Here is a 26,862-nt window from a genome sequence, read left to right as displayed (position 1 = left end):
CACATTGATCAGTGGAACAGGATAGAGAACCTAGAAATAGAACCACGCAATTATGTCCAAGTATTGACAAAGATACAAAAGCATATAGATTATTCAACAAATGGGGCTGGAACAATTGAACATCTATAGGCAGCAACATCAAAAAGAACCTTGACCTCATACCAAAATTAATTCAAAATAGATAATCGACTTAAATGTAAAATATAAAATAATAAAACTTTTTTTAAAAACACAGGAGAAAATCTTTAGGATATAGAGTGAGGCAAAGAGTTCATAAACTGCTAACCAAAAGTACAATTAATTAAAGGAAAATTTGATAAATTGGATCTTATCAAAATTAAAAATGTTTGCTCTGTGAAGGACTCTGTTAAGAAGATGTAAAAATAAGCTTCAGAGTGGGAGAAAATATGTGCAAACACATATCCAACGCAATACCTGTATCTATAATATATAAAGAACTCTCAGAACTCAATAGTAAGATGCAAACGCCCACCAGAATGCTAAAATTAAAAAATAGTGACAATATCAAATGCTGGGCAGATGTGGAAAAACTAGATGAATCATGCATTGCTGATAGTAATGTAAAGTGGCACAACCATTCTGTAAAGTTTGGCAGTTTCTTATAAAATCAAACATGCAACTACCATTCTACCCAACAGTTTCACTCTTGGGAATTTGTATCAGAGAAGTGAAAACTTATGTCCACAACAAAAACCTGTACATGAATATTCAGAGCAGCTTTTCTAATAATAGCCCCAAACAGCCCAGATGCCCTTCATCTAGTACAGTAGTCCCCCTTTTCCACAGCTTCGCTTTCCACAGTTTCAGTTACCTAAGGTCATTGATGGTCTGAAAATATTGGATGGAAAATTCCAGAAATAAACAATTTATAAGTTCTAAATGGTAGGCTCTTCTGTGTAGCATGATGCTCCATCTGGCCAGGATGTGAATCCACACTATATATACTACCTGCCCATTAGTCACTTACCCATCTTAGTTATCAGATAGACTGTGATGGTATCACAATGCTTGTGTTGAAGTAACCTTTATTTTACTTAAAAATGACCCTAAAGTGCAAGAGTAGTGATGCTGGCAATCCAGACATGCCAAAGAGAAGCCATAAAGTGTTTCCTTTAAATGAAACAGTATGTAGATATAGAGAAAAACATAGTATACATAGCGTTTGGTACTACCCATGGTTTCATGTTTCCATTGGGGGTCTTGTATCAAGGGTAAGGGGAGACTACTACTAAACAGTGGTATGTCCGTACCATGGAATACTACTAAGCAATAAGAAGAAATACGCTATAGATAACTGTGGTGCATCGGGACAATGCTCCAATCAATGCTCCAACCAACCAGGGCTGACATTTTAAATATTTAATAAGAGAAAAATATTATCAGATATTAATTGCTTTGTTAACATAGTATTCATGAATTTGCCATCTTGTCAAACATGACTTTTAACTATCCTTAAGCATTAGACTCATGAATAGTTATAATCTCATTTCATACACCTTTAAAGGCTGGGTGTTAGCATCTCTCATTTGGCTAAATTTAGCATGTACCTCCACCAAAATGAAACGCACAAAATGTGCTTTGCACAAACAAATGGACAACTAAGTCCTCTTTTCAGGTTGAGACCTGTGACCCCTCTGAAGAAACATTATCACTTTTAAGATAGGACTATAGCATAGTTCCTGCGAAGTCTTCAGGCCCTTAGAACACAAAGAGTAGTTCTAGATAACTTTTGATGGCTTGGCTACACTTAACACCTTCACTACCCACTCCACTCCCACCTTACATACACATATTTGTTCCTTCTATTATGCTGTTAATCATACCACAAAATGCATTCTTTCTTGGAGATGTTAGCATCCAAAAAGGATTGTTGAGCCTCTGATTTTAGTATCCCAAAAAACTTGGTCTTTTCTGTTCCAAAAATAAGCACTTAAAAATGTACTGTATATTGTGGAAGAACACAAAATGCTTGTTTTATACAATCTGTACTTTATCAGAAATTAAATTATCAGCACTCCACTTTTAATTTAAGCAGATAAAGAATTTCCCCCATTTATTTTCTATTTTGTTTAGTATTGGGCTGGCCTGTGTTTTTTATATCTTAAAAATGCTTGTACAACTCTTAAGTGCCTGATTTAAGTACTTTTGGAATTATATATTTAAAATAATTATGAGCTGCCGAAACCAGTTTGGCTCAGTGGATAGAGCGTTGGCCTGCAGACTGAAGGGTCCCGGGTTCGATTCTGGTCAAGGGCATGTACCTTGCTTGTGGGCACATCCCCAGTGGGAGATGTGCAGGAGGCAGCTGGTCAATGTTTCTCTCTCATTGATGTTTCTAACTCTCTACCTCTCTCCCTTCCTCTCTGTAAAAAATCAATAAAATATATTTTAAAAAAATAATTATTATGAACTGTGGAATACAGGGTCCCTATCTTGTTTACAAAGGTGGTGGAATTGGCTTTCTGTAGCTCCAGTGTTGACTCTTAGGCTAGGTTTATACTTCTAGAAAATCAGAAGTTAAAGGAATATAATTGAGTCAGTGTTGTGAATATCCTACATCAGATAATACCCGTCTGCAAAGAGCATTAAGCTTCATGTGATCTGAATGTACACATGCCTTTTCATGGATAACTATACATACAAGGAATGTTTCAGTCCTGAGGGACCTATTTTTTCTATTTTTATTAATCTACTAGAGGCCTGGTGCACAGATTTGTGCACCAGTGGGGTCCCTCAGCCTGGCCTGCACCCTCTCGCAATCCAGGGCCCCTCGGTGGATGCTGGACTGCCAGTTTTGGCCCGATCTCTGTAGGCCAGGCCGAGGGACCCCACCGGTGCACGAATCTGTGTACTGGGCCTCTAGTATGCATATAAGATCTTTGGTTAATCTATTCCCGCCCTTCCACTTAACCCCTTCCCTCGGAGATTCATCAGTCTGTTCTATGTTTCCATGCCTTGCATTGAGCATCTGCCCCTGTTGGTCAGTGTACATCATAGCTACCGGCCTGTCAGCCAGTCACTTAGGCTTTTATATATAGAGATTATCCCTTCTTCCAATATGACATGCTACATAAAGGACAGAGTATCATTTCTTTGTCTGAAAATGAGCTCTACAAATGTTTAAGAAGCTACTAGAGTTGTGCACAAGTGTGTTCATGTGTCCAGATCAGTATAGTCAGCTAATTTCTAAATGCCTTGCAGTACAAATAAAGATTGTACAAATGGCATAATTATTATTGTTGGTTAGCTCTAGAATAAAAGTCTTCTACTTGGAAGTATGATCCCTCTTTAGGATTAGAGCCTTTGTTGTTTTGTTGTTGTTGTTTTAATTTATTAACTCATCTGAGCCAGAGAAGGTTCTCTAGAATTTTATAAAGACTATTTCCAGTAATTGTCTTACTACAAAGAATCATTGAACATTTTTACTTAAATTGTATTTTTAGGACACTTAATCCTACATTGTAGTAGACTTAATTGTTAAGCAAAACTAAAAACATTCCTTGTCCCTTTAATTGCATAAGCCGTGGTTTCTGATCTCAGTTCAAATTCTATTATCATTGACAGAAGACGCTCACAGACCTCTGCCATGAAGGGGTTAAATTCTTTTATTAAATATGTTTATGAGAGGCTACAGCTATGCTGACTGTACTGCCTTTTTATAAACTTTCTAGTCCACTAATCAAATGTATGTTAGATTGATTATTGTAAAAGTATAAACCATAGAAAATTTGACAAGATAGATGTGTAAATTATCCTTCTGACAGAACTAATGATGCACTCCAAGCACCTTCTGTTTTCCAGCGCTTGGTGAGCGACTTCATTAAATATGCAGTGGCTGTTGGGTGGCTTCTCAAATGATGGTTCAGTTCCTTGTGGAATTGCATTATTACTAGAGGTGTAAAACCAGGCAGACGAGCTAGCTGTTGGGCATCCTGCTGAGGTTCTAATGTGCTCCATCTTGTTGGAGCAGTTGTTTGCAGTCTTTTCAGGACAATTAGATCCATAACCACAGGACACATTCAGTGAAACTATATTACAGATAACAGTGGAGACTGGCAGTGACTGCTTTCACCCCTTTCTGCTGAGCTGCCTCAGTGTGGGGAGCTTATAATAATGCTACTTCTGCCACTCACAAAGTAGTTGCTTTTTTTTTTTTTTTTTAATCCCTTGGAGCAAATCTGGAAATAACTGCTTTGTAACTTTTTTTAAGTTCTTAAAATCAGAGGGTATTTGAGGTGAAAAAGACTATAGATTTTAATCCCTTTGCAGATGAGAAAACTGAGGCTGAAGTCCCTTTGGGAGATAGTAGGAGGACCCAATAGAACATCTTTTAGGTAGTAGAGATTAGATGAATAGGAATTTGTACTGTTTGGTTTCTAGTGTTAGAGCTCTTTTAAACAAAAATTTTCTTTTTTTAATTTAAGATTTTTTTCCTTCTGTACCTCCTTTTATCCCATCTTAACACCAGCAATGCTTTTTTATTTCTAGGAGCTAAGTAGAAATATTTTGCTTTCTGAGGATATCAAGTTATTTGTTGTTTTAATGACAATTTGATGGTTTCCTGGAGAACTGGGCACAAAAGATGCTTTGAATTGAGCTTGAAATGGCATTAAGGTTTCCAAAAGGCAGATGCTATGGTGTGTCACTGTAGCCTGATAAATGGGAGTGCATTTTAGAATGACAGGCTGAATACTTTAATGAAGAAAGGTTTCCAGTTTCTGTTGGCCAATTAAATCACTGTTAATGACTTTGGATCAGTAATGAACATTTTTGGAAAATGACCATTTGAATTCAGTTATTATAATAATATATTTGAAAAGTGCTAGCCACAAATAGTCCTATCCATAAATTAAAAGGTTTATTCATTTCACCATAGATAAGTCAGCAGATTGCTTTGCTTTTTAATGCCAAAGCAAATTGACATTTCAGAATTATTTTACAGATTTAGTACAAATCCTTTCTTATAAAAGTTGTACTTAGAAAGGTTATGTTTTTTTATGGAGTACCTTTCAAAAGATGATTTATGCTGCTAGCCATTATATTATTTCATTATTCTCAGAAAAAAAATTAGACCAAGAACAAAGAAGGGGAGCATTATCCAGTAGGTAAAAGCAAAAAACTAAGTTTAAAATGGGTTAAGTGTTTGATTTACTTAGTGCCTAAAGAAATCTCTAATTTGGGGAAAACAATAGGAAAAAGTAAACATGCATATTTATTTAATAATATGAAAATAAAATACAAATGGAAAAGCTTCATAACCAGATTGTTTTTCCTTAAAACGCAGGGTTCAAATTTTCTTAAAAATTTTAAAGCTTTTGTTCTCCTTGAAATATTACGAATATGTAGTCTGTCATTTTTGCTATATTATACCCAACAGATTCAACTGAATGTGATGTTTTTCTTGAGTTAACTTCATTTTCTCTGAAACTTTGGCTGTTTTGGTTTTTAAGACAGGAGGTTGGTTCTTTTGAAATGCGTGCTTTTCTCATTTTGTTATTTGTAAAATGGGCCATAATTTCAGTCCAAGCTTTCTTCATCTTCATTTCATAGTTTACAGAAAAAGGAGACACTGTGGAGCACAGGCCTCCCCTGGGAATACGTTGGGCTTAATGAGCTTGATAGTCTGGTGGGCTCAATAAATCAAATAAAGCAAAACATTTCTCATTTTTGAATAAAAGCATTTATCACACAGTGTTTGTTCATTCGTGGTCACAAGATTGATCGGTTCCCAGCATCACAGTGTATATTGAAGCATTTTTTATTTTGTTTTTTTCAGTGGGCAAGTTACGGAAGCAATGGCTAAAAGAGAGTATCTCTGATGTCGGCTTTGGGATGCTGAAGTCTGTCAAGGAATATGTGGACCCCAATAACATCTTTGGAAACAGAAACCTTTTATAAATCCATTACTATTGTTATGAAAAAATGTCACTTTTTTTTAAAGTCTTCAACTATGGTTATGCCAGTAATCATATATATCATGGACTATATTTTGGCTACATTTGTTTGTTGGTTTAACAGAAGTTTGTTTCATTCTGTAATTTGTTTTGTTTCTGCATTTGTGGATTGACAGATGGTATTCCTAAGTCTCTCTCATTTGGTTATCATTTCAGATTTTAGTAAGGCAGCACAAGTCTGCCAGTTGTTATGTCAGAGGAAGATGCTGCCAGCTGTTTTGTATTGATGTTTCTTCTTAACAAAGGCAGATTTTAGTGTTATGTATTGCTTACCTAGCCTCTTTTTAAAAACAACATATCTGGGAAGCAGATATCTTAGGAAGAATTCCACTGAGGAGTGATGCACATGTATGTTTGAATGCATTCTAGTGTGAATAGGCCATTAAGGGAGGATACTCGTGAAACAAATTTAGCAGTCTGTTACTTGGGATGCTTTCAGTTCTGTAAGGTGCTTGGTCTACCCTTTTTAATTAGTATACAATTATAAAACTTTAAATCATCAATATACAAATTATTCTGTTTGGGGGCATGTTTTTGTTCTCCATATTTCTGTTTCTACTGAAGTATGAGTTGTATTTGTATCACTGAGATAACCTATTGTTATATCTTATTTCATTCATAATATGTTTTATAAGAAAAGCTGACTTATTGCTCATTGTATGTGAAGAATACGTTTACCATGAAATGAATGCCTTTAATCAACTTAGAATCCTAATGTTTGTAATTTCACATTCCTGTTGCTGAGATGCAGAAGCTGCAACAGGAAAGAAGGAAGACTCCTTGCATTTAACATCTCCAGTTCGAGGAATTGTTTGGCTAAAGAAACACAGTTATCATTTAGCTATTGAATGTGAAAGCCTCAACAGTTTCAATGATAAATCTGTTTTGTTTTGTTTTTCAATGAACCCAAACAACATGATACATTTTCATGTAAAAGTAAAGTTTCAGTTTAGTTTTTAATAATGGTTTGCCTTTTTTGAATTACTGGTTTAACCTAAATTTTAAAAAGCTAATGTTTTAATACACATAGCATAATCAAAAATTTGAAATATCATATTTCTTAAATAATAGGACATTAATCACATTTAGCAAACATTTTTACATTCAAATCTGGATATTAAAATACATGAAATGATTACTTTGAATCACTGTAAAAGTTCATGATTCACATTTTGAGATGGATTCTTTTATTAATGCAATACCTAACTTTTGATAATTTTTTAAAATTAATATTTGGTCAGATAATGTAGGTCAAAATGCAGATGAGCCTGTAAAAGGACACACTGTCTGTCTATGTAGCAACAGCTCCAGAGTATTTTTGGGCAGTTTGATACATTTTATATCTGAAGTAGCCTTAACCAGAAAAGTAAAAATTGACAAAATGGTATTTTTAAGACTTCAAGATGATAAATAATTTTTAATTAATAAAATTGGCCTCAAACTAATAAATCTGTAAGCAAATAAAAATTAAATATTACTTTAACAACAAAAACAAAATATTGGTATATTTGAAGCTGCCTCTCTACATTGGTGATTTATTTTTAAGTATAAAATTCCCAGCAGATCTGTGCTTAAAGCCCTTAATGTTTGAAATAGTTGGATACTTGATGAGGAAATTACATTTTATTTGCCTCTAGAATTATAATAAAATATCAGCTTTATAAAATGCATCTATTCATGAAGGTGATTTCTCTAATTGGTAATCAAAATGTAAAATTTAATATGGTACTAATATCTCACTGGAGTGTATACATGTTTCTGAGTAATTTTTTTAAAAATAAAACTTACAGATTCATAAGCAGATCAATTTTTTTTTTTTGCATGTGATTGTTACAGCATTCTTTCCCAGGGAGTTCAGATTTCAACAACCTCAGAAATTCTGTATTTGATATTAGGAAACTAAATGCAACACCTGGAATTGTTGTGTTCACTATTCTACATGAACCTTGTGGAAATCAGTGATTTATGTCTTTGTTTTCCTTCTCCCATGTTTGCAGAATGCCCCAGTCGATTTTATAGTGGTGACCACGTTTTGTAGTTGGGATCATTTTGAAACACAGGAGCACTCATCAGTGCAGTTTCACTCTGATTTAGTAAATCAGAAAACCTCCCACTTTCATACCCAGCTCTGAGAGGTGCCACTGCATATACTTACGTGTGTGGAGAGCTAAGTTCTTGACTTCAAGAAGCACTTAAACCTTGCCTTGTATTTCTGAAATATCTGAAAATGGCCTCATAAAAGTTAAAGCCTGGAGAACATTGTGAGGCTTCCTAACTCATTTTGAATGAGTTTATTTAAAATTTTAAATTCAGTATTTGGTTTTCAGTACCACATAACATTGGCTTGTCTTAGTCATATTTCTAACATTTTATTTGATTGATACCACATTTGGATTGGGGTTTTAGTGGTAATGGGTACTTGCTGCTAGTGAGAAATGACATTGAATACTAAAGACTCAATATGAACAGGCTTTATTGACCCTTAGAGTAACTTGCCTTAATGTTTGGTGTAATTTACAGTACATAAGTGAATTTAGTCCTGTGCGGAGTAACTTGAACTTTTTTAGTTTAGTAAGAATTGTAAAAGCCACAAGTTTATTGTACCCAGCATATTACTACAAAGAAGGAGGATTAAATTCTTTCCTCTTATGAGGAATTGAGTTTTCTTCCTAAATGCTTACATTATTATGTATAGTACAGTTACTTAAAAGTTATTTATGAAGCTGGAAGCCTTCTGTATTTTGGAAAACAGATGTAACGGATGAGCGTCCATCAGTGTGTACCCTATGCCAGATACAGATGGCTCCGAGGAAACCTCTTTTACAGATTATTCCCAGGAACTGCGAAGTCCTAGCGTGTTTTTTAAAATGCCTTTGTGCACGTTGGCTCCAGAGATTTTCCTTTGTTTTATTCTTTTGTAACTACAACTTCTTACCCATTGCTGAGCAGGGAAGCTTTGTAGTCCCAAGCTGAAGCGTGTAATCTTGGCTGTTCCAATGGGGCTGGGTTTGCTGAGCATCTATTCTATATAAATGTGGAACACAAATGGTTATCTATTAGGAATTGATTCACAAACCACATGTGCTGGTGCTCGCGGCAGCCAAAATGAAAGACTGTGGAAAACGTATGTACATTTTAAGAAACACTGAGACAGGAACTAAAGACAGCTTTAATAGTTTTTTGTTTACCACTGAATATTTAGCAACTTTGATTTTAATTAGGGCTTAGCTCATGGTGGGGATAAAAGCCAAAAGTAGCAAGTGCCAGTGAGGATTGATAATCCAGAATCGCCTTTGGCTTCATAAGTTATAGAAGCTTCGCTTTGCCCAAGGCTTCCTGTTCCCAAATGAGCCACGTGACAGTATATTCATTAAATTTTTATTTATAAATTTCAATTTCCTAAAAGAGAAACACCACATACTTTGATGCTAAAATTCAGAAAGCATAAAAGATGTTTTAATTATTGAAATACAGTGTCTGACATGGAGGATGTGAATTACTCAGCTTTTGCTTCTTAAGCCAAACAGTGTTTGTCTTTAGTATGAAATTTAACTGTAAAAACTACTTGTAATGTCAACAGATTGTAGAAACTTATATTATTAATAAAATGGACCTGGGTCTGAGAGTTTTCTTTCTTCAAAGGGAGTGCAAAGCTGTTTGTTGTTCTGTATGCATATGGGTTTTCCTTCTAGGTTTACTTTTTCATCTTCATATTTTCACTGATTTCACTAATTTTGAAAACAAAATTAATTTTTATCATTTTACTAATGAAGCATAATCAAGTGCAACCTAAATCTCTTTCTATTTATGGCTGAGTATATTGTTAGGTAGGTTTTATCCCTCTAATTCTTTTTTAGATCAGTGTTATATTCCTAGGAGGTTGTTAGTCTCCAGTGAATCTGAAGCATTCCCCATTTGAATGTTGGAAGATCCACAAAGAATGAGCACTCTAGTGCTCTCCTAACTACAATTTCTTAACACACGTGAGTAAGGACCACTGATATATAGGACACTCATGCCAAAGAACCATCACAGAATTAAATATGTTAGCTCTGTGAACATGGAAAGATTTCTTTTTTGGTTCTCAAAGGAGATTATTTTATACTTTTTTTTTTCCACAAGGAAAAAATAAAAACATCATTAGGAACATTTTCCAAAGACTGAACTTCCAAAGTTGAGAGAAAAGGGGAAAAAAAGTTTTAGTGTGGATTTCTAAGTAGTACATAATGCTTTTTTTAAAAAAAAATCCTCACCTAAGGATATGTTTACTGATTTTAGAGAGGAGGGTGGAGGGAGAAACATGGATATGAGAGAGACAGCAATTGATTGAACCCACAACCTAGGTATATACTTCAGCTGGGAATCAAACCCTCAACTGAGGTACGTGCCATACCAGGAATGGAACCCGTGACCTTTCAGTGTATGGGATGATGCTCCAACCAACTGAGCCACCAGTCAGGGTCATGTATGCTTGTGTTTAAGGCTTCTTCATATTGGCAGTGTTTTTCAACATCAGCTCCCTATGAAACATTTGTTTAACCCTTCAAATAGTCTTGTTCACATACACAAAGGACATGAAATGCTTATACTGGTGTACAATTTATATAAATAATTATCTTTTGACCTACTTAAAGAATATCCTCAAAAGATCACAGTGCCTTGTTGGGATTTTTTTTTTTTTCATGAAATAGCCATTATTTAAAATGAGTGGGAGAGAGTCTTTAAAAGACAGAGATTGTTTAGCAGTTCAGGGCTCTTCCTCTTTAAGAACATGTCAGGAGTTAAGTACTGGTATGTAGAAACGCTGAAAATTCTTTCCACAGTGCTTTGGATCACCCGTTCTAGCATATTTAATTGTATGGTGCATCTGTACTCCCACATCTATTCATTTGATGGGGTTTATATGTATTTTCAGTTTTATATTTTCATTTCTACTGCTCCAAATTAGTAGCCCTCAGATGTGTCTTGGTGAGTGTGACATATTTAGTTCCTGAGAGACCCACATCATGCTCTTTGATGTTTGCTTACACAGCTCCCTGAGGAGCAAGTTGTGTGTGTGTGTGTGTGTGTGTGTGTGTGTCCTATTTTTTATGTTGTTAGTCCTTTTTTTGTGTGATAGTGCCTTCAGAATAATGAATATTTATGTTCCTGGACAATGATAAATCTTACAAGAAATATGTGTAGATTATATTATTTTTTTTGTCCTTTTTTGCTAAGCCTATGAAATTCTTTGGCTCTGATGCAACTTGACTTGAATAATTATCTTATCCTGAGTCTTCCTCCAAGGCAGTACCTATTCTTCCTACTGCCAGTACTGTAGTATAATCTTTTTGGAACTACATGTGGATAAACACTTGTATGTAAGCCATTATACTGCTGTAACTAACGCATACAAACAATTCTCTTTACGTTTATAGTCTAAAAGTGGATATGTAGTGGGAAGAGAAATTCCAACATAGCTTTGTCAATTCAGACTGAGCCATACTGTTTTCCACAAGGGCTCCACACATAGTCTATCTACTGTGCTTCCAGTGTATGTTTGCATCCTCCTCTTATTGCTTTTCCTAGACAGTACTGTTCTATAAGCAAATGCCCATGTGTGATTTTTAAAATGTGCTGGGGAAAAATAAAATAATACCTAAACCACTCATTGTTACAGGAATTGTTGCTTATTTCATGTTGATTCCATTTAACTTTTGTTGGCAGCATCATGCTGAGTCAGAGAATAAATAGGATACAGCCTGTACTCATGCGTAGCCTCTCCAGTAGTGAAGCACGTGTGCCCAGACAGATGCTGATTTTGTCCCTGCCCATGGCTCCCGCACTGGAGGGAAGGTTGTAGCTGTCTAGGCTGTGGAATGACTGAGAATGAGACCTATTGAATCCATTTTAGTTGACAAATTTCAATAATCACTTGCCACACTAAGATTTTAGCTCTTAATATTTAGTTAAAGAAAGCAATTTTCTACCTAGCTTATGTAAGTTCAGACTGAATGAACCTTAGAAGTCATCTCATCCCGTTTTTCCCCCCAAAACATAAAAGTTATTTCCTAACGTCCCCCATCCTCCAGGCCATAAACAATAACCAGTCTTCCTGAACATTTGTGACCAAATGGGAACTTACTGCCTTTCCAGGAAACCTTTTCCAACTTCTGAAGTCTTCAGGTATTAAGAGGTTTTGTTTTAATTTACTGCAATCTGTCTCCTTCTTTTATCCATTAGTGTGAGTTAGGTCTAATTTTGTCAGAAAGAATTGTTCAATTGCTCTACTGAAGGGCAGCTCTTCAGGTATTTAAAGACAGCTCATGTTCCCCCAGTCCCCTGCCAAGTCTTGTTCCTGTCAGTTCTAGATCCTTCACCACCGGAATCTCTCTTTATATGTGCCCATTTGATAGTCTTAAAGTTGTGGTGTCTAGGCCTGGATGATCCAGAGTAGTACCAATGATTTCCTTATTCTATTCACTAAAAAAATGCCTTTTTTGGTGGATTTTGCACAGTCATCTCACGCTGAATTTGAATTTAACAAGGGCTTTTCTGCATGTGCCATTTTATTCACATCTCCTTGAAGGTTGATTTTTTTTAAAAGCCTCATTACTTATATTTAAAGGCCTCACTAAAATTTGCATCTTACTGGATTTAGTTCTAGATTTAAGAATCTTCTTACCCAGAATACTGTGTGTCCCATCAAGCTTCGGGTCTTCAGAATTGAGACATGTACTATCTGCCTGAATTATCATCTAAGTGAATTCACAAAGGCCTGCCCAATAACATTCATGAAAGAGCCTTCAGGGTTCAGGCAGCTACATTTCCACGTCACATGCTATTGTCACCTCATGTTTTTACATTGTGTCCACAGATAGGCTTTTTCCCAATGAATCAACATTTATGCCAGACAAACGTTAAGCATGCAATTACATTTACTTAATTTAATATTGTCAGCAGCCAGACTGAAATCATTTAATAAAGCTTGCTGCCCTGATTTCCTGTGTTACCCTATCAGAAAAACAAATGAGGTCTTACTACCATCACATGTACTTTTGCAGGTGTTTACCCTCAGGGGCATTTCTCTTTCAATATACTCATAAACCCATTTTCTGCTGCATTTTTAAAAAATATATTTTTATTTCAGAGAGGGAGAGGGAGACATAGAAACATCAATGATGAGAAAGAATCACTGATTGGCTGCCTCCTGCACGCCCCCTACTGAGGATCAAGCCTGCAACCTGGGCATGTGCCCTTGACCAGAATTGAACCTGGGAACCTTTAGTCCATAGGCCAACGCTCTATCCACTGAGCCAGTGGGGGGGAGCAGGCCTAAGCCGCAGTCTGGACTCCCTCTGCAGGAGGCGGCAGGGCTGATCAAGGGAAGGCGCCGCCCCCATCACCCCACTGCTGCTGCCTGAGCTCCAGGCCTTGCAGCTTCCCGAGCCCACGGCTGCCTGAGCCCCGGGCCTCGCAGCCACTGTGGCTTTGTCCCAATGGACGTCTGGAAGATGTCTGCACTAATTAGCATATTACCCTTTTATTAGTATAGATAGTTCTGTCACATTGTTTTTGTTTTTTAATATATTTTTATTGATTTCAGAGAGAAAGGGAGAGGGTGAGAGAAAAACATTAATGATGAGAATCATTGATTGGCTGCCTCCTGAATGGCCCTTACTGGGCCACTAACATACTCAAAAAGTTGTGTATATCTTATAGCTAAAATGGAAATGTAAGTTTAGAATCTGGTGATTACAGTAATGGTAATTATGTGGTTGGACAAACAAGAACCCAGAGTTACTGAAACTAAGGGTGTATATAGCACAGTAAGTGAATACAAAACAAACAAACAACACCAACAAAAAACACCCCAAAACATCAAATATCACTTAAATCCCACTGGAAGATCAACAAGGGATAAAAGGCAGTTAGTAAATGGTGGATAGTGAGCTGAAACTCACACTATTGCTAGAAAGCTACTTCGTGTGACAGAAAATAACTTCAGGAAAGCAGCACAACCTCCCATATATGTCCATATCGCCCATAGTTATTAAGAAAAATACAAAGGAACCTAAGATGAAAACTGCATTAGAAAATGCTGAGGTTCACCTGAAATAAAAAGCTTTTCTTTGGTGATGTTATCCTTTTAAAATTGGGTGGTAGCCACACCCTGCTTACCTGGACAGACCTCCAGCACTGCTTACCTCAGACTCCAGCATGGAAATGAGCCCACGCAAGGATTATAGACAGGGAAGAGGGGTCAGAAAGTTACTCCCCTAAAGCTTCCCCTCCAAGCCATTTACCTTTCTTATCTCACATTTCCTAGTAAGCGTATTTATTTGTACATCTAGAAACAAATTATTCTAACCTCAGGTCAAACCTATCACTGACGATTCTATATGGATTCTACCTGAGTACCCTTCTGAGGTTTGAGGCCATACCTGTATGTTCCTATATCACCCTCTGGGAGGGAAGGTCATCTGCCCAATGACCCACCTCCATCTCACACAGTTTTCCCATTTCCCGGTTGTCCATGAATGGGTAAGGGTTAGCCACTATACACCTGACCTTTAAAAATGGCATTAGTATGAACATTCATGCCACAGCTGGGGCCAAATTCAAGGAAGGGCTGTCATGAGTAATATGTCATGCTACTGATCAAAGGAGTCTGCTTGGTTGCTCTGCACACAAAGATCAAGTTCTTGTTCATGTCTGAGAAAATGAAAATAACTACTTGTGTACAAACACATGCTTATATTCTGAACATGTGGAGATGGGGAGGTTGGCTAATATTATAAAACTAGAGGCCCGGTGCACAAAAATTTGTGCACTCGGGGAGGAGGGGGGGTCCCTCAGCCCGGCCTGTGCCCTCTCGCAGTCTGGGACCCCTCGGGAGATAACGACCTGCTGGCTTAGGCCTGCTCCCGGGTGGCAGAGGGCAGGCCCAATCCCTAGGTGCAGCCCCTGGTCGGTCTCAGAGCAGGGCTGATTGGGGAGTTGGGGCGCCGCCCCCTGTCATGCACAGAGCAGGGAGATTGGGAGGTTGTGATGCCACCCTCAGTCACGATCAGGGTAGGGCCAATTGGGGGGTTGGGGCACCGCCCCCTGTCACACTCAAGGCAGGGTCGATGGGGAGGTTGCGGCACCACCCCCTGTCATTCACAGAGCAGGGCCAATCAGGGGGTTGGGGCACTGCCCCCTGTCACTCACAGAGCAGGGCCCATCAGGGGGGTTGGGGCTCTGAACCCTGTCACGCACAGAGCAGGGTGGATCAGGGGGTTGGGGAGCTCCCCCCTGTCATGCACAGAGCAGGGCCAGTCAGGGGGTTGGGGCGCTGCCCCCGTCACACAGAGCAGGGCCCATCAGGGGGTGGGGCACCACCCTCTATCACCCACAGAGCAGGGCCGATCAGGGGGTTGGGGCGCTGCCACTCTCACACTCAGGGCAGGGCCGATGGGGAGGTTATGGCTCTACCCCATCACACACAGAGCAGGGCCCATGGGGGGGGAGCTCCCCCCTATCACGCACAGAGCAGCGCTGATCAGGGGGTTGGGGGGTGCTTTCCCCTGTCACAAACAGAGCAGGGTGGATAGGCAGGTTGTGGCCCCGCCCCCTGTCACACACAGAGCCGCAGGGTGATCAGGGGGTTTGGGAGCTGCCCCCTGTCACGCTGATCCCGGTGCCGGGAGGCCTTGTGGCTCCGCTGTTCCTGGTGCTGGGAGGCATATTACCCTTTTACTATATAGGATAGAGGCCTAGTGCATGGGTGGGGCCGGCTGGTTTGCCCTGAAGGGTGTCCTGGATCAGGGTGGGGGACCCCACTGGGGTGCCTGGCCAGCCTGGGTGAGGGGATGATGGCTGTTTGCAGCTGGCCACACACCCTTCAGGGTAGGGGTCCCCACTGGGGTGCCTGGCCAGTCTGGGTGAGGGGCTGAGGGCTGATGCTCCCAACTGCTCCTTTTTTTCTTTTCTTTATTTTTTTTTTCTGGGCCAGCTTTAGCTTTGAGGCTTGGCTCCAGCTCTTAGGCCTCCACTGCTGAAAGTAGGTTTCTGGCCTTTGCTTACAATGTTGCGATCCTGCTGGCTGAAGTCCGGTGGTATTTGTTACAGAGTTTCTTAAACTGCAGGCTCAGAGGCCTGCAGCCGCAGGCAGGGAACGTTGGTTTCCTCCATCACTGAGGCAAGCAAGCCTCATGTTAGTGTCAAGCTGCCTGGCTGCCGGCCGCCATCTTGGCTGACAGTTAATTTGCATATCTCGCTGATTAGCCAATGAAAAGGGTAGCGGTCGTACGTCAATTACCATGCTTCTCTTTTATTAGTGTAGATATTGCATTTAATATCTGACCTCTTTAAAATATGCTAGGCAGATATTTTGACGGAATCTTAATGGACTAAAGCTTTAGAAATACAGGGAAATCTTTTTTGTGTGTGGAGAAACAGTGCACTAAGTTCATATGTCCTAGGAGCATAGAACAAAGCTTTTCATCAGAGTTTTAGGAATGAAAGCCTTCATTCAAATGGCAAAATACGGAGTCATTGTAAAGTCATTAGCCTGTTAGTGTCAATAAGCAGAGCTGAGTACGTTAAAGGTGAGCTTAAAAAAGCATATCCTAAAAATAAAGGAAAACAAGTGCCTGGGGACTTAGGACACCCTCGCAGTCCCAGTCTCCTCCAGTAGGCGTGGCTCATGAGTCTTTGCTGTCACGAGGTAGCCATCTATCAATCCCGGTGGGCGCCTCTCTGGAGAACCACAGTACGAAAGGGGACCAATGCCATGACTGACCTTTATTCCTTTACTCATTGGTAGGAGCAGTCAGGATTTCCTGACGCATTACTCACCAGGAAATCCCAGCTGCCCAGCGGCAAAGGGTTAAAAACTGTTCTCAAAAGCTTTTTATGTTCTGAAAAGCTAAATTACACATAGATGCAAACCACAAACACACAGCACCTGGGTAAATAAAGTGTGGCTGAATAAAGGCCTGGCTATTTGCAAAAGGGAGTCTGGAAAACATTTACTTTTGGGTGGTTAGTGTTACTTACACTTTATGCTCTTTTTTTTTCTTAAGAAAAAAGTAGTTTAGAGGAAATGTGCAAAATAAAATCAGAATTTTAACATGGCTGTTGAAAATAAGATTTCAGTTCATTTACTTTCCAGATCTTAAGGGGCTATGAAGCTTGAGAGAGGCACAGAGCTACTGCACAAAAACAGCAACGTTTTTAATAAAAATATTGTTAAAGAACATTTTCTAGGTATATACCTATGCAATGGAATGCACAGAAGAGATCATTAAACACTGTCCTCCAAATATGGGGTGAAACATAAAAATGGTAAATGGTATCAACATTAAAAATGCTGTGAATTCAAGACCACTGTACTTCAGAATAAGCCAACATTTCTGATAGATCTAACAGAAAATGAACACCCCGGAGGTCATGTTACAGAGGATTTATGCTGAGCATATTTCTGAGTACCAAAGTGGCTAAGTGATTTCTCCTTGAAGGAAAAAAAATCATCTCATTATGGCAGGGGGTTCATTAACTTTCAGTAGAAAACTATTAGGTTGAACCATAAGAAATTGTTAGTAGGTCAAAAACTGAAAATCAGCAATTTCATATAATTCAACCTAGTACTTTTTTTTTTTTTTTCCTAAGCCAAGTCATGTTGGTGTTGACTGATTTGTGGAAAGAAAAGGGGTGGGAAAATTACTAAGTGGAATTAGTGGAGTTCTTATTGGGAGGGTTCTGGGTGTGAAGCTAGCATTGTGAAACTGTCAGATAATGTTACAGAATTGACATTTCATTGTGATAGAAGTAGGAGAGAAGTTTGATGAGGTCATGGGAATAATGTAGATTTTTGCTTACCCAAGAGGATACAACATGCAAACAAATCTAGCATTAACATATCCTTAGCAGGAAACAAAAAAGTAGTAATTAGAACTGAGTTTTTAGGGTACCTCTACCATGAGTCACTGTGAATGATAAATGAGAGCAGTTAGGAAAAAGAGTAATAGTATATCTATCTTGTTCATATATTCAAATTAACAAATGGAAGAAAACCATTCTTTACAACATAGCATCATAAGGCTGTTAAAAGCACCAGACTTCCCACCGAGTCTTGCACATTTAAAAGAAACATAACCTAAGTAATTTTGGTTACATAGAATGTTACATCTATATTTAAAAACCCTGGCAAAACATCCTAAAGTCTATGTAAATGTATGCATTACAAATTAATTATGAGGGCTAATGGTGAGGTGAGAGGACATAATCCCCAATGTTTTATACATTTAATTGATTTCAGAGAGGAAGGGAGAGGGAGATAGAAACATCAATGATGAGAGAGAATCACTGGCTGCATCCTGCATGCCCACTACTGGGGATTGAGCCTGCAACCCAGGCATGTGCCCTGACCAGGAATTGAACCCTGACCTCCTGGTTCATGGGTCAATGCTCAACCACAGTGGCCAGGCCCTAACGTTATTATTAAAAGACTAGGGGCCCGGTGCACGAAATTCGTGCACTGGGTGTGTGTGTGGGGGGGGGGGAGTGTCCCTCAGCCCAGCCTGCCCCCTCTCACATACTGGGAGCCCTCAGGCGTTGACCCCCATCACCCTCCAATCGCAGGATCGGCCCCTTGCCCAGGCCTGACGCCTCTGACAGAGGTGTCAGGCCGGGGCAGGGGACCCTCATTTCCCCCCATCACTGGTTCTGCCCCCAGCCCAGGCCTGATGCCTCTGGCCCAGGCATCAGGCCTGGGCAGGGGACCCCCAGACCTCTCCGATTGCTGGCTCTGCCCCTTGCCCAGGCCTGACGCCTCCGCCAGAGGTGTCAGGCTTGGACAGGGGACCCCCATCTCCCCCCGATCACTGGCTCTGGCCCCCGCCCAGGCCTGAGGTCTCTGGCCCAGGAATCATGCCTGGGCAGGGGACCCCCATCTCCCTCTGATCGCTTGCTCCACCCCCTGCCCAAGCCTGATGCCTTTGAACCAGGCTTCAGGCCTGGGCAAGGGGCCCATCATATCCCCCCAATCCCCGGCTCAGCCCCCCGCCCAGGCCTGATGCCTCGGCCAGAGGAGTTGACCCTCATCACCCTCTGATCACCAATCACCGGATCAGCCCCTTGACCAGGCCTGAGGCCTCCGGCAGAGGTGTCAGGCCTGGGCAGGGGACCTCCAGCTCCCCGCGGTTGCAGACTCCGCCCCTTCCCAGGCCTAACGCCTCTGGCTGAGGCGTCCGGCCCGGGCAGCGGGGACCCGCAGCTGCAGCGGCCCCACGATCGTGGGCTCCGCTTTAGGCCCAGGCAAGGGACCCCTAGCTCCCAGGACTGCCAGCTTTGACCGTGTCCAGCTCCCATCGCTGGCTCCACCCCTACTTCCTGCTATCACTGGCCAGGGGGGCAAAGGTGCCTGATTCTCTGATCATGGCTGGGGGGCAGGGCAAAGGCGGCCCCAGGGCCGCCTTTGCCCTGCCCCCCAGCTCTTAGCTCCCCCCTGGGTTTCCGATCACTGTCAGTGGCAGGGGGCTTCTTCCTGCTTTCCCTTTCGCCTCCCTGCATTGTGCCTACATATGCAAATTAACCGCCATCTTGTTGGCAGTTAACTGCCAATCTTAGTTGGCAGTTAACTGCCAATCATAGTTGGCAGTTAATTTGCATATAGCCCTGATTAGCCAATGAAAAGGGTATCGTCGTACGCCAATTACCATTTTTCTCTTTTATTAGTAGGGACTAGAAATTCTATATAGTAATCAATGAATTCTAGGCTTGATAGTGCCAAGTTCTTGGATAATGTAATCCTTGTGCAAGGGACTCTCAAAATACAACAAAGTACACATGATAACAAAGGAAAGGGAACATAGGCATTACAAGTCCTAACACATAGTATCCCCATTCCATTTTGAATGTTTCACAGATATATGTCCAAAATTCTTATTTTTCACTTAGTGAAGATTTTAAAAACATGTTAATCAAATTATTTTATTATGACTGTAAATTATACAACGTTCAACATGTAACAAAGTAAAGATACCAATGGCTAAATACAAATAAAACAGTACAAAATACAAATATAAACCAATTATGCTATAAGCCATTATAAGACATGACTACATATTCCATCCTATAATCTCATAAATCAAAGCTTTTAATTGTCTGGATTCATATGTGACCGTATTCTTTCCAATATGCATTCTTTCTTCTTCCAGGGGTTGTTCAATAACAGCAGGCACGTTCTTGCCATAAACTTCACAGTGTTCTAGAAACTGCACGCATTCTTGAAAAACATTCTCACGAATCACGATCCTATGTTTTGACATGTTTTCTAATAAGGACAAGAAGCATCTTTTGGCATAGTACCAGGTATCAGTTCCCAGTTTTTTATTGTAAGGTTCCAAGCTTTTGATAACTCGAGAAATCCCAAAGTCATAGTTTCCTTTGGCACAGTAAAGTGTCCCTATCACCAAATTCACAATGCAGAGATGGTAGGTTTTCTTATCTGGGTCATCATAGGAGAGCTGCTCTTCCTCCTTTTCAATCTTCCTCATCAACTCCTCAGCTTCTTCATTTTGACTTGTCATAATATATGAAACACAGAGGTTAGCCAATACAATAGCACTCACATTCAGGATGTTGTTATAATGCTTCTTGACTATGGGCTCATAAAAACCGATGGCTTCTTTGTATTTGTTTTCCTGCATGAACAGAACATGAGCCACATTCAGCTTCCATACATCATGGTCATTGCAGAATTCCACAGATTTGCGGAAGATCTTTTCTACCATTGAATAATTTTCAAGGTTCCAGTAGATCTTTGCCTGGGCCATCAATACGGGAATATACTTCTCCAGGATGTCATCATATTCATTCACTGCCTTTTTGACCCTTTCATCATCTCTAATGTGTCTTCCTTCCTGCACTTGCATGGTGAGTTTCCGAAGTTGCTCAGTCAGCATCCCGGCTAGCCCATCCAGCTTAATGAAGGCCTCTTCAGGAGCTGTCTGGCAAGTAATCATGGCATCTAAGAAGTCATAGAGATAAGGTGTGAGGAACTTATAAGTCAAGTGGGCATTCTCTGCCAGGACATCGGCTGCTAGGTCAAAATACTCATATTTGCAGTAGAGCAGCAACAGGTTGCCAAAGGTCTCTGGGGGGAAGGGGTTCTGTTGGAGCAAAAACTGTAGCTTTTCAAACCCTTCTGTAGGCCTGGCATCCATATTCATCAGCGCCTGGTTGTGCAGGGTCACAGGGTCTAACTCTTCCTCTGCCCTTGGTGGCATGTCAGTGAGGGCTTCCTGGGCCACCTCATAGTTTTTCAGTTGGTATTCTATGGCTGCCTTAAGGTTGAAGGCTTCCACCAGTGCAGTCTGGTGAAGAACTAAAGTGTTGCCAACACTGTGAACATCAATGCCCTCGGTGGTCATGCCCACGCCTAGCTCTGGGTGCTGGCGGATGCCACGCTCCACAATGTCAGCAATATGCTTCAGCGCTGGGCCATACTGTCGGCTGCTATAATAGGCCAAAGCCAGATTGTAGGAAAGGTCAGGCCGGTAGCCCGAGGCCTGCAGGGCTGTAAAGAACTTGGAACATGCAGCTTGATACTGTCCCTCCTTGTAGAGCAAACAACCCAGGTTGACCTGGCTATCTGACTCGTTCTCACCCCCACTGTCTTCACCCCCTTCCCCACTCAGAAGCTGCTCCACCAGGCTCCTGGCCCCGGGGAGATCGCCCTCGCTGTACTTGATAGCAGCTTGGAGACGGAGGACCCGGCTGTGGTAGGCGGGGTTGTCCAACAGGAGGAAGGCGACCCGGGTGGCCTCGGGATAAAGGCAGGCCTTGTACAGCGCCTGGGCCTGGTACAGGCGGTACTGCTCCAGCTCCGGGTGCAGCTGGCTCAGCTGCTCATAGCACTCGGCCGCCATGGGGAACTCCTGCAGGCGGTAGTAGCAGTAGCCCAGCAGCGACAGGCCGGCGCGGCTCCTCGGGCTCCGCTGCAGCTCCCTGCCCAGCAGCTGCACCGCCTCGGCGTAGCGGGAGTCCCGGATGAGCCGGTACACAGCCGCGGTGAACTCCCCGTCGGGGATCGGCGTACTGCCCAGCCCCGCCATAACCGCCAAGATGCCTGTGCGTCCCAGTTACCAAGGCAACAAGCCAACCGGAAACGGAAAACCGCAAAGAAGTTTGGTTGTCTTGTTTGTTTGTTTTGCAGGTTCCCAAAGTTACTTTTAGCGGAAGAAGTCATGAATGTGAGGTGTCCATACCTGATCTCGCTCCGGATGAGTCCAGGAATGTGAGCATCATTAGTTTGTGAGGGGAGAGAAATCGGCCTTAAGTAATTCAGCGAAGGAACTCCTCCTCCCGGCATGCACCGGTTCAAGTGCGCCTTCGCGGGAACGTGCTCGCGTTGCATCCTGGGAGGCGTAGTCTCTGAGCGGCCGGGAGATGAGGCTTGGCTCACCTGTGTTCCTGTTGCAGGTGAGGCTTGCCGCCTACGTGTAGCGCTGCTCGGGTCTCAGACTTGGAGCAGGGAGGTTTAGTTCTGAAGTCCCTTGGGTTTGGAGCCTTATAGGCGGTGTCGTCGTATGGTGCGGTTTCCCGTCGTTTTAGTGAAAGGAACAGAAATGGAAAAGGCGGAATGTCAACTTTGTTTCTCCCGGAATTAGAATCAGTTGTTTTCTGGCCGCCCTGAGGGCACAGGTTCTAAGAACAGAATAGTGCAGCGACAAGGAGTCCTTATTTTGAAGTTTCCAAAGATAAACAACAAGAAAGAGTGCTTTGGGTGGTACCTGGTACTGGGAGAGGATTGGTTGGCTTTAGTTTCAAGTGTCTCCCGCTCGGAGTGTTCCGCAACAATGGCTATTAGTGAGCACTTATTAGAGTAACCTGGTCCTACAGCCTGCCTTGATCCCCCAAAGGTCACAATGATGTAGAAACATTGGGAAAAAATTGTGAGCTCGTTTTTACAAGAATGAAAAAAACAACAACAAAAACCCACAAACAAAAAGTGTTCCATTTCCTATGAACTCTTACTCTTCTAACTCTCTAGATCAGTGTTTCTCAGCCTCGGCTGCACATTAGAATCACCTGGGAATCTTTTTAAAATCCTGATTTCTGGGCCTCATCCTCCGGAAATTCTGTTTCTGTGTTACTAATGTTGTGGCCCCACCCCATAACAAAGAAACAGTATTTCCGGAGGATGAGGCCCAGAAATCAGGATTTTTAAAAAGATTCCCAGGTGATTCTAATGTACAGCCAAGGTTGAGAACCACTGCTCTAGATCTACCCTACCTAATTAGCTTGTCTGTGGTGTGTGTGGTGTGTGTGTGTGTGTGAGAGTAGAGAGAGAGAGAGAAAGAGAGAGAGAGAGAGAGAGAGAGAGAGAGAGAGAGAGAGAGAGAGAGAGAGAGAGAACAAACCTGTACTTGTCAGGCTTTAATAATGTTTTTGGATATCACTGAGATGAAAAAAATTGGATTTTCTTTCAGTTAAATTTCTTTTTAAATTGCCTACACTTTAATTCTCTCTCCCTCCCCCCACCCCCAGATTCTTAGTTTGAAGATTTCTGTGGAGATTTGTTAGACTGTACAAGAAACCATTCTGGATTTTATTTTTTCCCTTCATTATGTATTTGTAATAGATTCTCTGGATTCCATGTTACTACCTCAGGGCTATTTTTATATAAATTCTTTTGACTTTAATAGTGCCTATCATGGGGCAGTGAAAAACTAGGGACTTAATTATCTTATAAAATGACATTGGATGACTAATAAAAAAATATCCATAGTTTAGGCTGACCTGGACACTCTAGAATTTGTGGGAGATGAATATACTTTTTTAGTCAAACATTTGAGAAGTAGTCGAAGATAACAAAAGACAGAACTAGCTTATTCCAGTGAGGTACTGGTAAATGTTCAACTTTCATGATAATAAAATTAACTATAATTTATGAACATCTATCACATGCAGTCCCTCTGCTGGTGGCCTGGCGTGAAGGGGTTGTCTTTCATACTCTTCTATGATTTTCATTAGCCTAACAACCACGCAAATGAATATAGTCCAAGTAAAAGCACGTCTTTGCTATATAATTAAAGACTTTAATGCAAATCCCTTATCTGCCTCTTCCATAGTATTGCTGCCAATAAATATTTTCTATATATACATGTTGGAGCCACCATCAACCATATTGCATAGCACTCTATTCATATATATTATCTCTAATTTTAATAATCTCCCCATATCCTGCATTTACAGAGGGAAAAAAGCAGCTGACTCATGATATACAAAATATAAATTCATTAGGAAATAGTTACTGATGAATTAATTGAATCAATGTATCACATCAGAATTCAGTTTTGAAGGAATACTAGTCTTGCTTTTTTGGATTGTTATTTTCCCATTAAAACAGCTGTCCGACCAGTGTGGTTCAGTGGTTGAGCATCAACCTATGAACCAGGAGGTCACTGTTCAATTCCCCATCAGGGCACATGCCGGGGTTGCAGGCTTGATCCTAGGTAGGGGGCATGCAGGAGGCAGCCAATCAATTATTTTCTCTCATCATTGATGTTTCTACCTCTCACTCCCTCTCTCTTCCTCTCTGAAATCAATAAAAATATATTTTAAAAAAGAATATTGGTAAGGAACCAGCCCTTTGAAAAACAATAACCAACTTTGTTTGAGCAGTAGAATTTGAACTTCCTGGCCTGAGTTGCAGCTGTGAGCAGATGTTAAGAAGTGATTAGTGAGAGGTGGTCTAGGTTTTGAGAAAATGCTGTTGGCCTCAGGGTGGATTTTGCTGCATAAGAGGAGGCATGCTTACCACATAGAAGAATTTCATTCAGGCCAAATGTATAGAAGCTGAAAGCATGATGTTTGGTTCCTAACATGCTTATCTTTCTGCCTCCCAAAATGTGAGATGATCAAATTCCATGTACAGTCTACTTGGCATTCACTTTTAAAACTAATTGGAAATTGTTGTTTCTTATTTCTCTTGTAACATGACTACTTCTTTTTGGTACATATTGTTTACTTATGAGTATTTCAACCATAGCTATGGTTAAACATCATCCTTGATAAAGGAAAACCTACAACATCATTTTCTAAGTTCTTATTTCTGTTTCTTGTTCATTCCAGACCATCTTCTACAGGATGGCCCACTTGAGAGGCTCAGTATCCTTGCTTCCTCTGGAGTCCCTGTGTGTGTGCCTTGATTTTTTTGTCCCTATATGACCCTCTTTCCACTACCTTTTGCCTCTTCCCCCCCCACCCCCATCCTATAAGTGGGAGAAAAGAATAAATTAGTGCCAAATTTGTAATGTAGTTCACCTATTGATAGGAGTAATCTTTTAAAACGTTTGGAAAAGACTATATGCTTAACCAACATTTGGAAACATTTATGCTCAGTTGTTGAGAAGTTTAACCTCTTGAGAGCTTAGTCATTTTTCTCTGGTAGTTCCAGCTCTATTCATATTTTATGTATAATATATGTCCATCTTGATATATTTTGCTCTTGATCAAATAGTTTCTTTCTAGAAGTCCAATGCACTATCCAATGCCAGAGCCAGGTTAAGCAAATAGCTCCTATTTATCCAAGTAATTTATTAGGCAGAACACAATAACATGGTTTATAAGAAGGAATTATCAGGGAAGACACAATTGTGGGTACGGCCATTGAAAAATTCATTCCCCGCAGTTGGAGTGTGTTATCAAATGCACTGGTGGGGCTGTTACCCAAATCACTTAATTTGAGCATTTTTCACTGCTCCTATTTCAGAGAGATAAGAAATGATTCATGATATCACTTATTTTTGCCAAGAGTGATACCTTTCATGGTGAGATATAGCCTGTCTATGCTTGTTTTCATTTTTGTAACATAGCCATGAAAATAATACCTTGGTGGGAAAGGTCTTGAAGTCCATGGTCAGAAGATGATATTTCTTTTTTTAAAAAAAATCTTTATTGTTGAAAGTATTATGCATGTTCCCCTTTTCCGCCATTGATGCCTTCTGGCCCGCACTTACCCCCCACCACGGGCCTTCACCACACCATGGGTCTGTGTCTATGGGTTATGCATATATGCATACAAGTTCTTCCCATCTACCCCCACCTCTCCTCTGAGATTCAACAGTCTGTTCCATACTTCTATTTCTCTGGATCTATTTTGTTCATCAGTTTATTTTGTTCATTAGATTCCACATATGAGTGAGATCATGTGATATTTATCTTTCTGTGGATGGCTTATTTAACTTAGCATAATACTCTCCAGGTCCTTCCATGCTGCCTCAAAGGGTAAGAGATCCTTCTCTTTTACTGCTTCATAGTATTCTATGGTGTAAATGTACCACAGCTGTATCTACTGATGGACGCTGGGGCTGTTTTCAGATCTTAGCTATTATAAATTGTGTTACTATGAATTCTGGGGTGCATCTATTCTTTCTGATTGGTGTTTCGGGTTTCTTAGGATATACGCTTAGAAGTGGGATCACTGGGTCAAATGGCAGTTCCATGTTTAATTTTTTGGGGAAACTCCATACTGCTTTTCATAGTGGCTTAAAGGAAGATGTCATCAGTCTCTGAACATATTGTCTGGCTTGCAAAGCCTCCAAATTTTTTTTCCATCAGAGAGTGTCCCATGAAGGCTTTAATTATCAGCTATCCAATTGTCTGCAAAGTACTGTACTAGTCCTTAAGGCTTTTCTCATAACTCTCTGGAGAGTTATGAAACACATTGCTGGGGCCTGTGCACTAAGGGACCAACACAGAAACCAAGCCTGTCTTTCAAGTCTCCTGCTCCCACACTCCCCAAATCCAGTGAATCAGGTTCTGACAATTCTGCCTCTGAAATATTTCGACCCCTTTTATTTCTCTTCAATTTCTACTACTGCTGCTCTGATTTATTCCACCACCGTCTCTCTCC

General features: G+C 40.7%; 2 protein-coding genes and 1 long non-coding RNA gene across 3 annotated transcripts in view; 2 read left to right on the top strand and 1 right to left on the bottom strand.

The window, feature by feature from the left end:
- AGPS (alkylglycerone phosphate synthase) overlaps positions 1 to 9,616 on the top strand; it is a 135,287-nt gene extending 125,671 nt beyond the window's left edge. The window contains exon 20 of the mRNA XM_059703983.1: positions 5,798 to 9,616. Coding sequence (XP_059559966.1) covers positions 5,798 to 5,919 — 122 coding nt within the window. The 3' untranslated portion in view covers positions 5,920 to 9,616. The remainder of the gene's footprint in view (positions 1 to 5,797) is intronic.
- Positions 9,617 to 19,912: 10,296 nt separating this feature from the next.
- Positions 19,913 to 22,179, bottom strand: LOC132238481 (intraflagellar transport protein 70B-like). Its single transcript, XM_059703970.1, has one exon. The coding sequence runs from the start codon at positions 22,055 to 22,057 to the stop codon at positions 20,060 to 20,062; it is 1,998 nt and encodes a 665-aa protein (XP_059559953.1). The 5' UTR covers positions 22,058 to 22,179; the 3' UTR covers positions 19,913 to 20,059.
- Positions 22,180 to 22,276: 97 nt separating this feature from the next.
- LOC132238485 (uncharacterized) overlaps positions 22,277 to 26,862 on the top strand; it is an 89,086-nt gene continuing 84,500 nt past the window's right edge. The window contains exon 1 of the long non-coding RNA XR_009453798.1: positions 22,277 to 22,424. This is a non-coding gene — a long non-coding RNA (uncharacterized LOC132238485). The remainder of the gene's footprint in view (positions 22,425 to 26,862) is intronic.

Source organism: Myotis daubentonii, chromosome 7 (genome assembly GCF_963259705.1).
Source record: "Myotis daubentonii chromosome 7, mMyoDau2.1, whole genome shotgun sequence".
NCBI lineage: Eukaryota > Metazoa > Chordata > Mammalia > Chiroptera > Vespertilionidae > Myotis > Myotis daubentonii.
Note: the sequence above shows the minus strand (reverse complement) of the source record. Positions and strands in the feature narration are given on the sequence as shown.

Bases quoted from the DNA above. Each gene is read 5' to 3' on its own strand.
- LOC132238481 (XM_059703970.1), bottom strand. From the start codon at position 22,057: ATGGCGGGGCTGGGCAGTACGCCGATCCCCGACGGGGAGTTCACCGCG.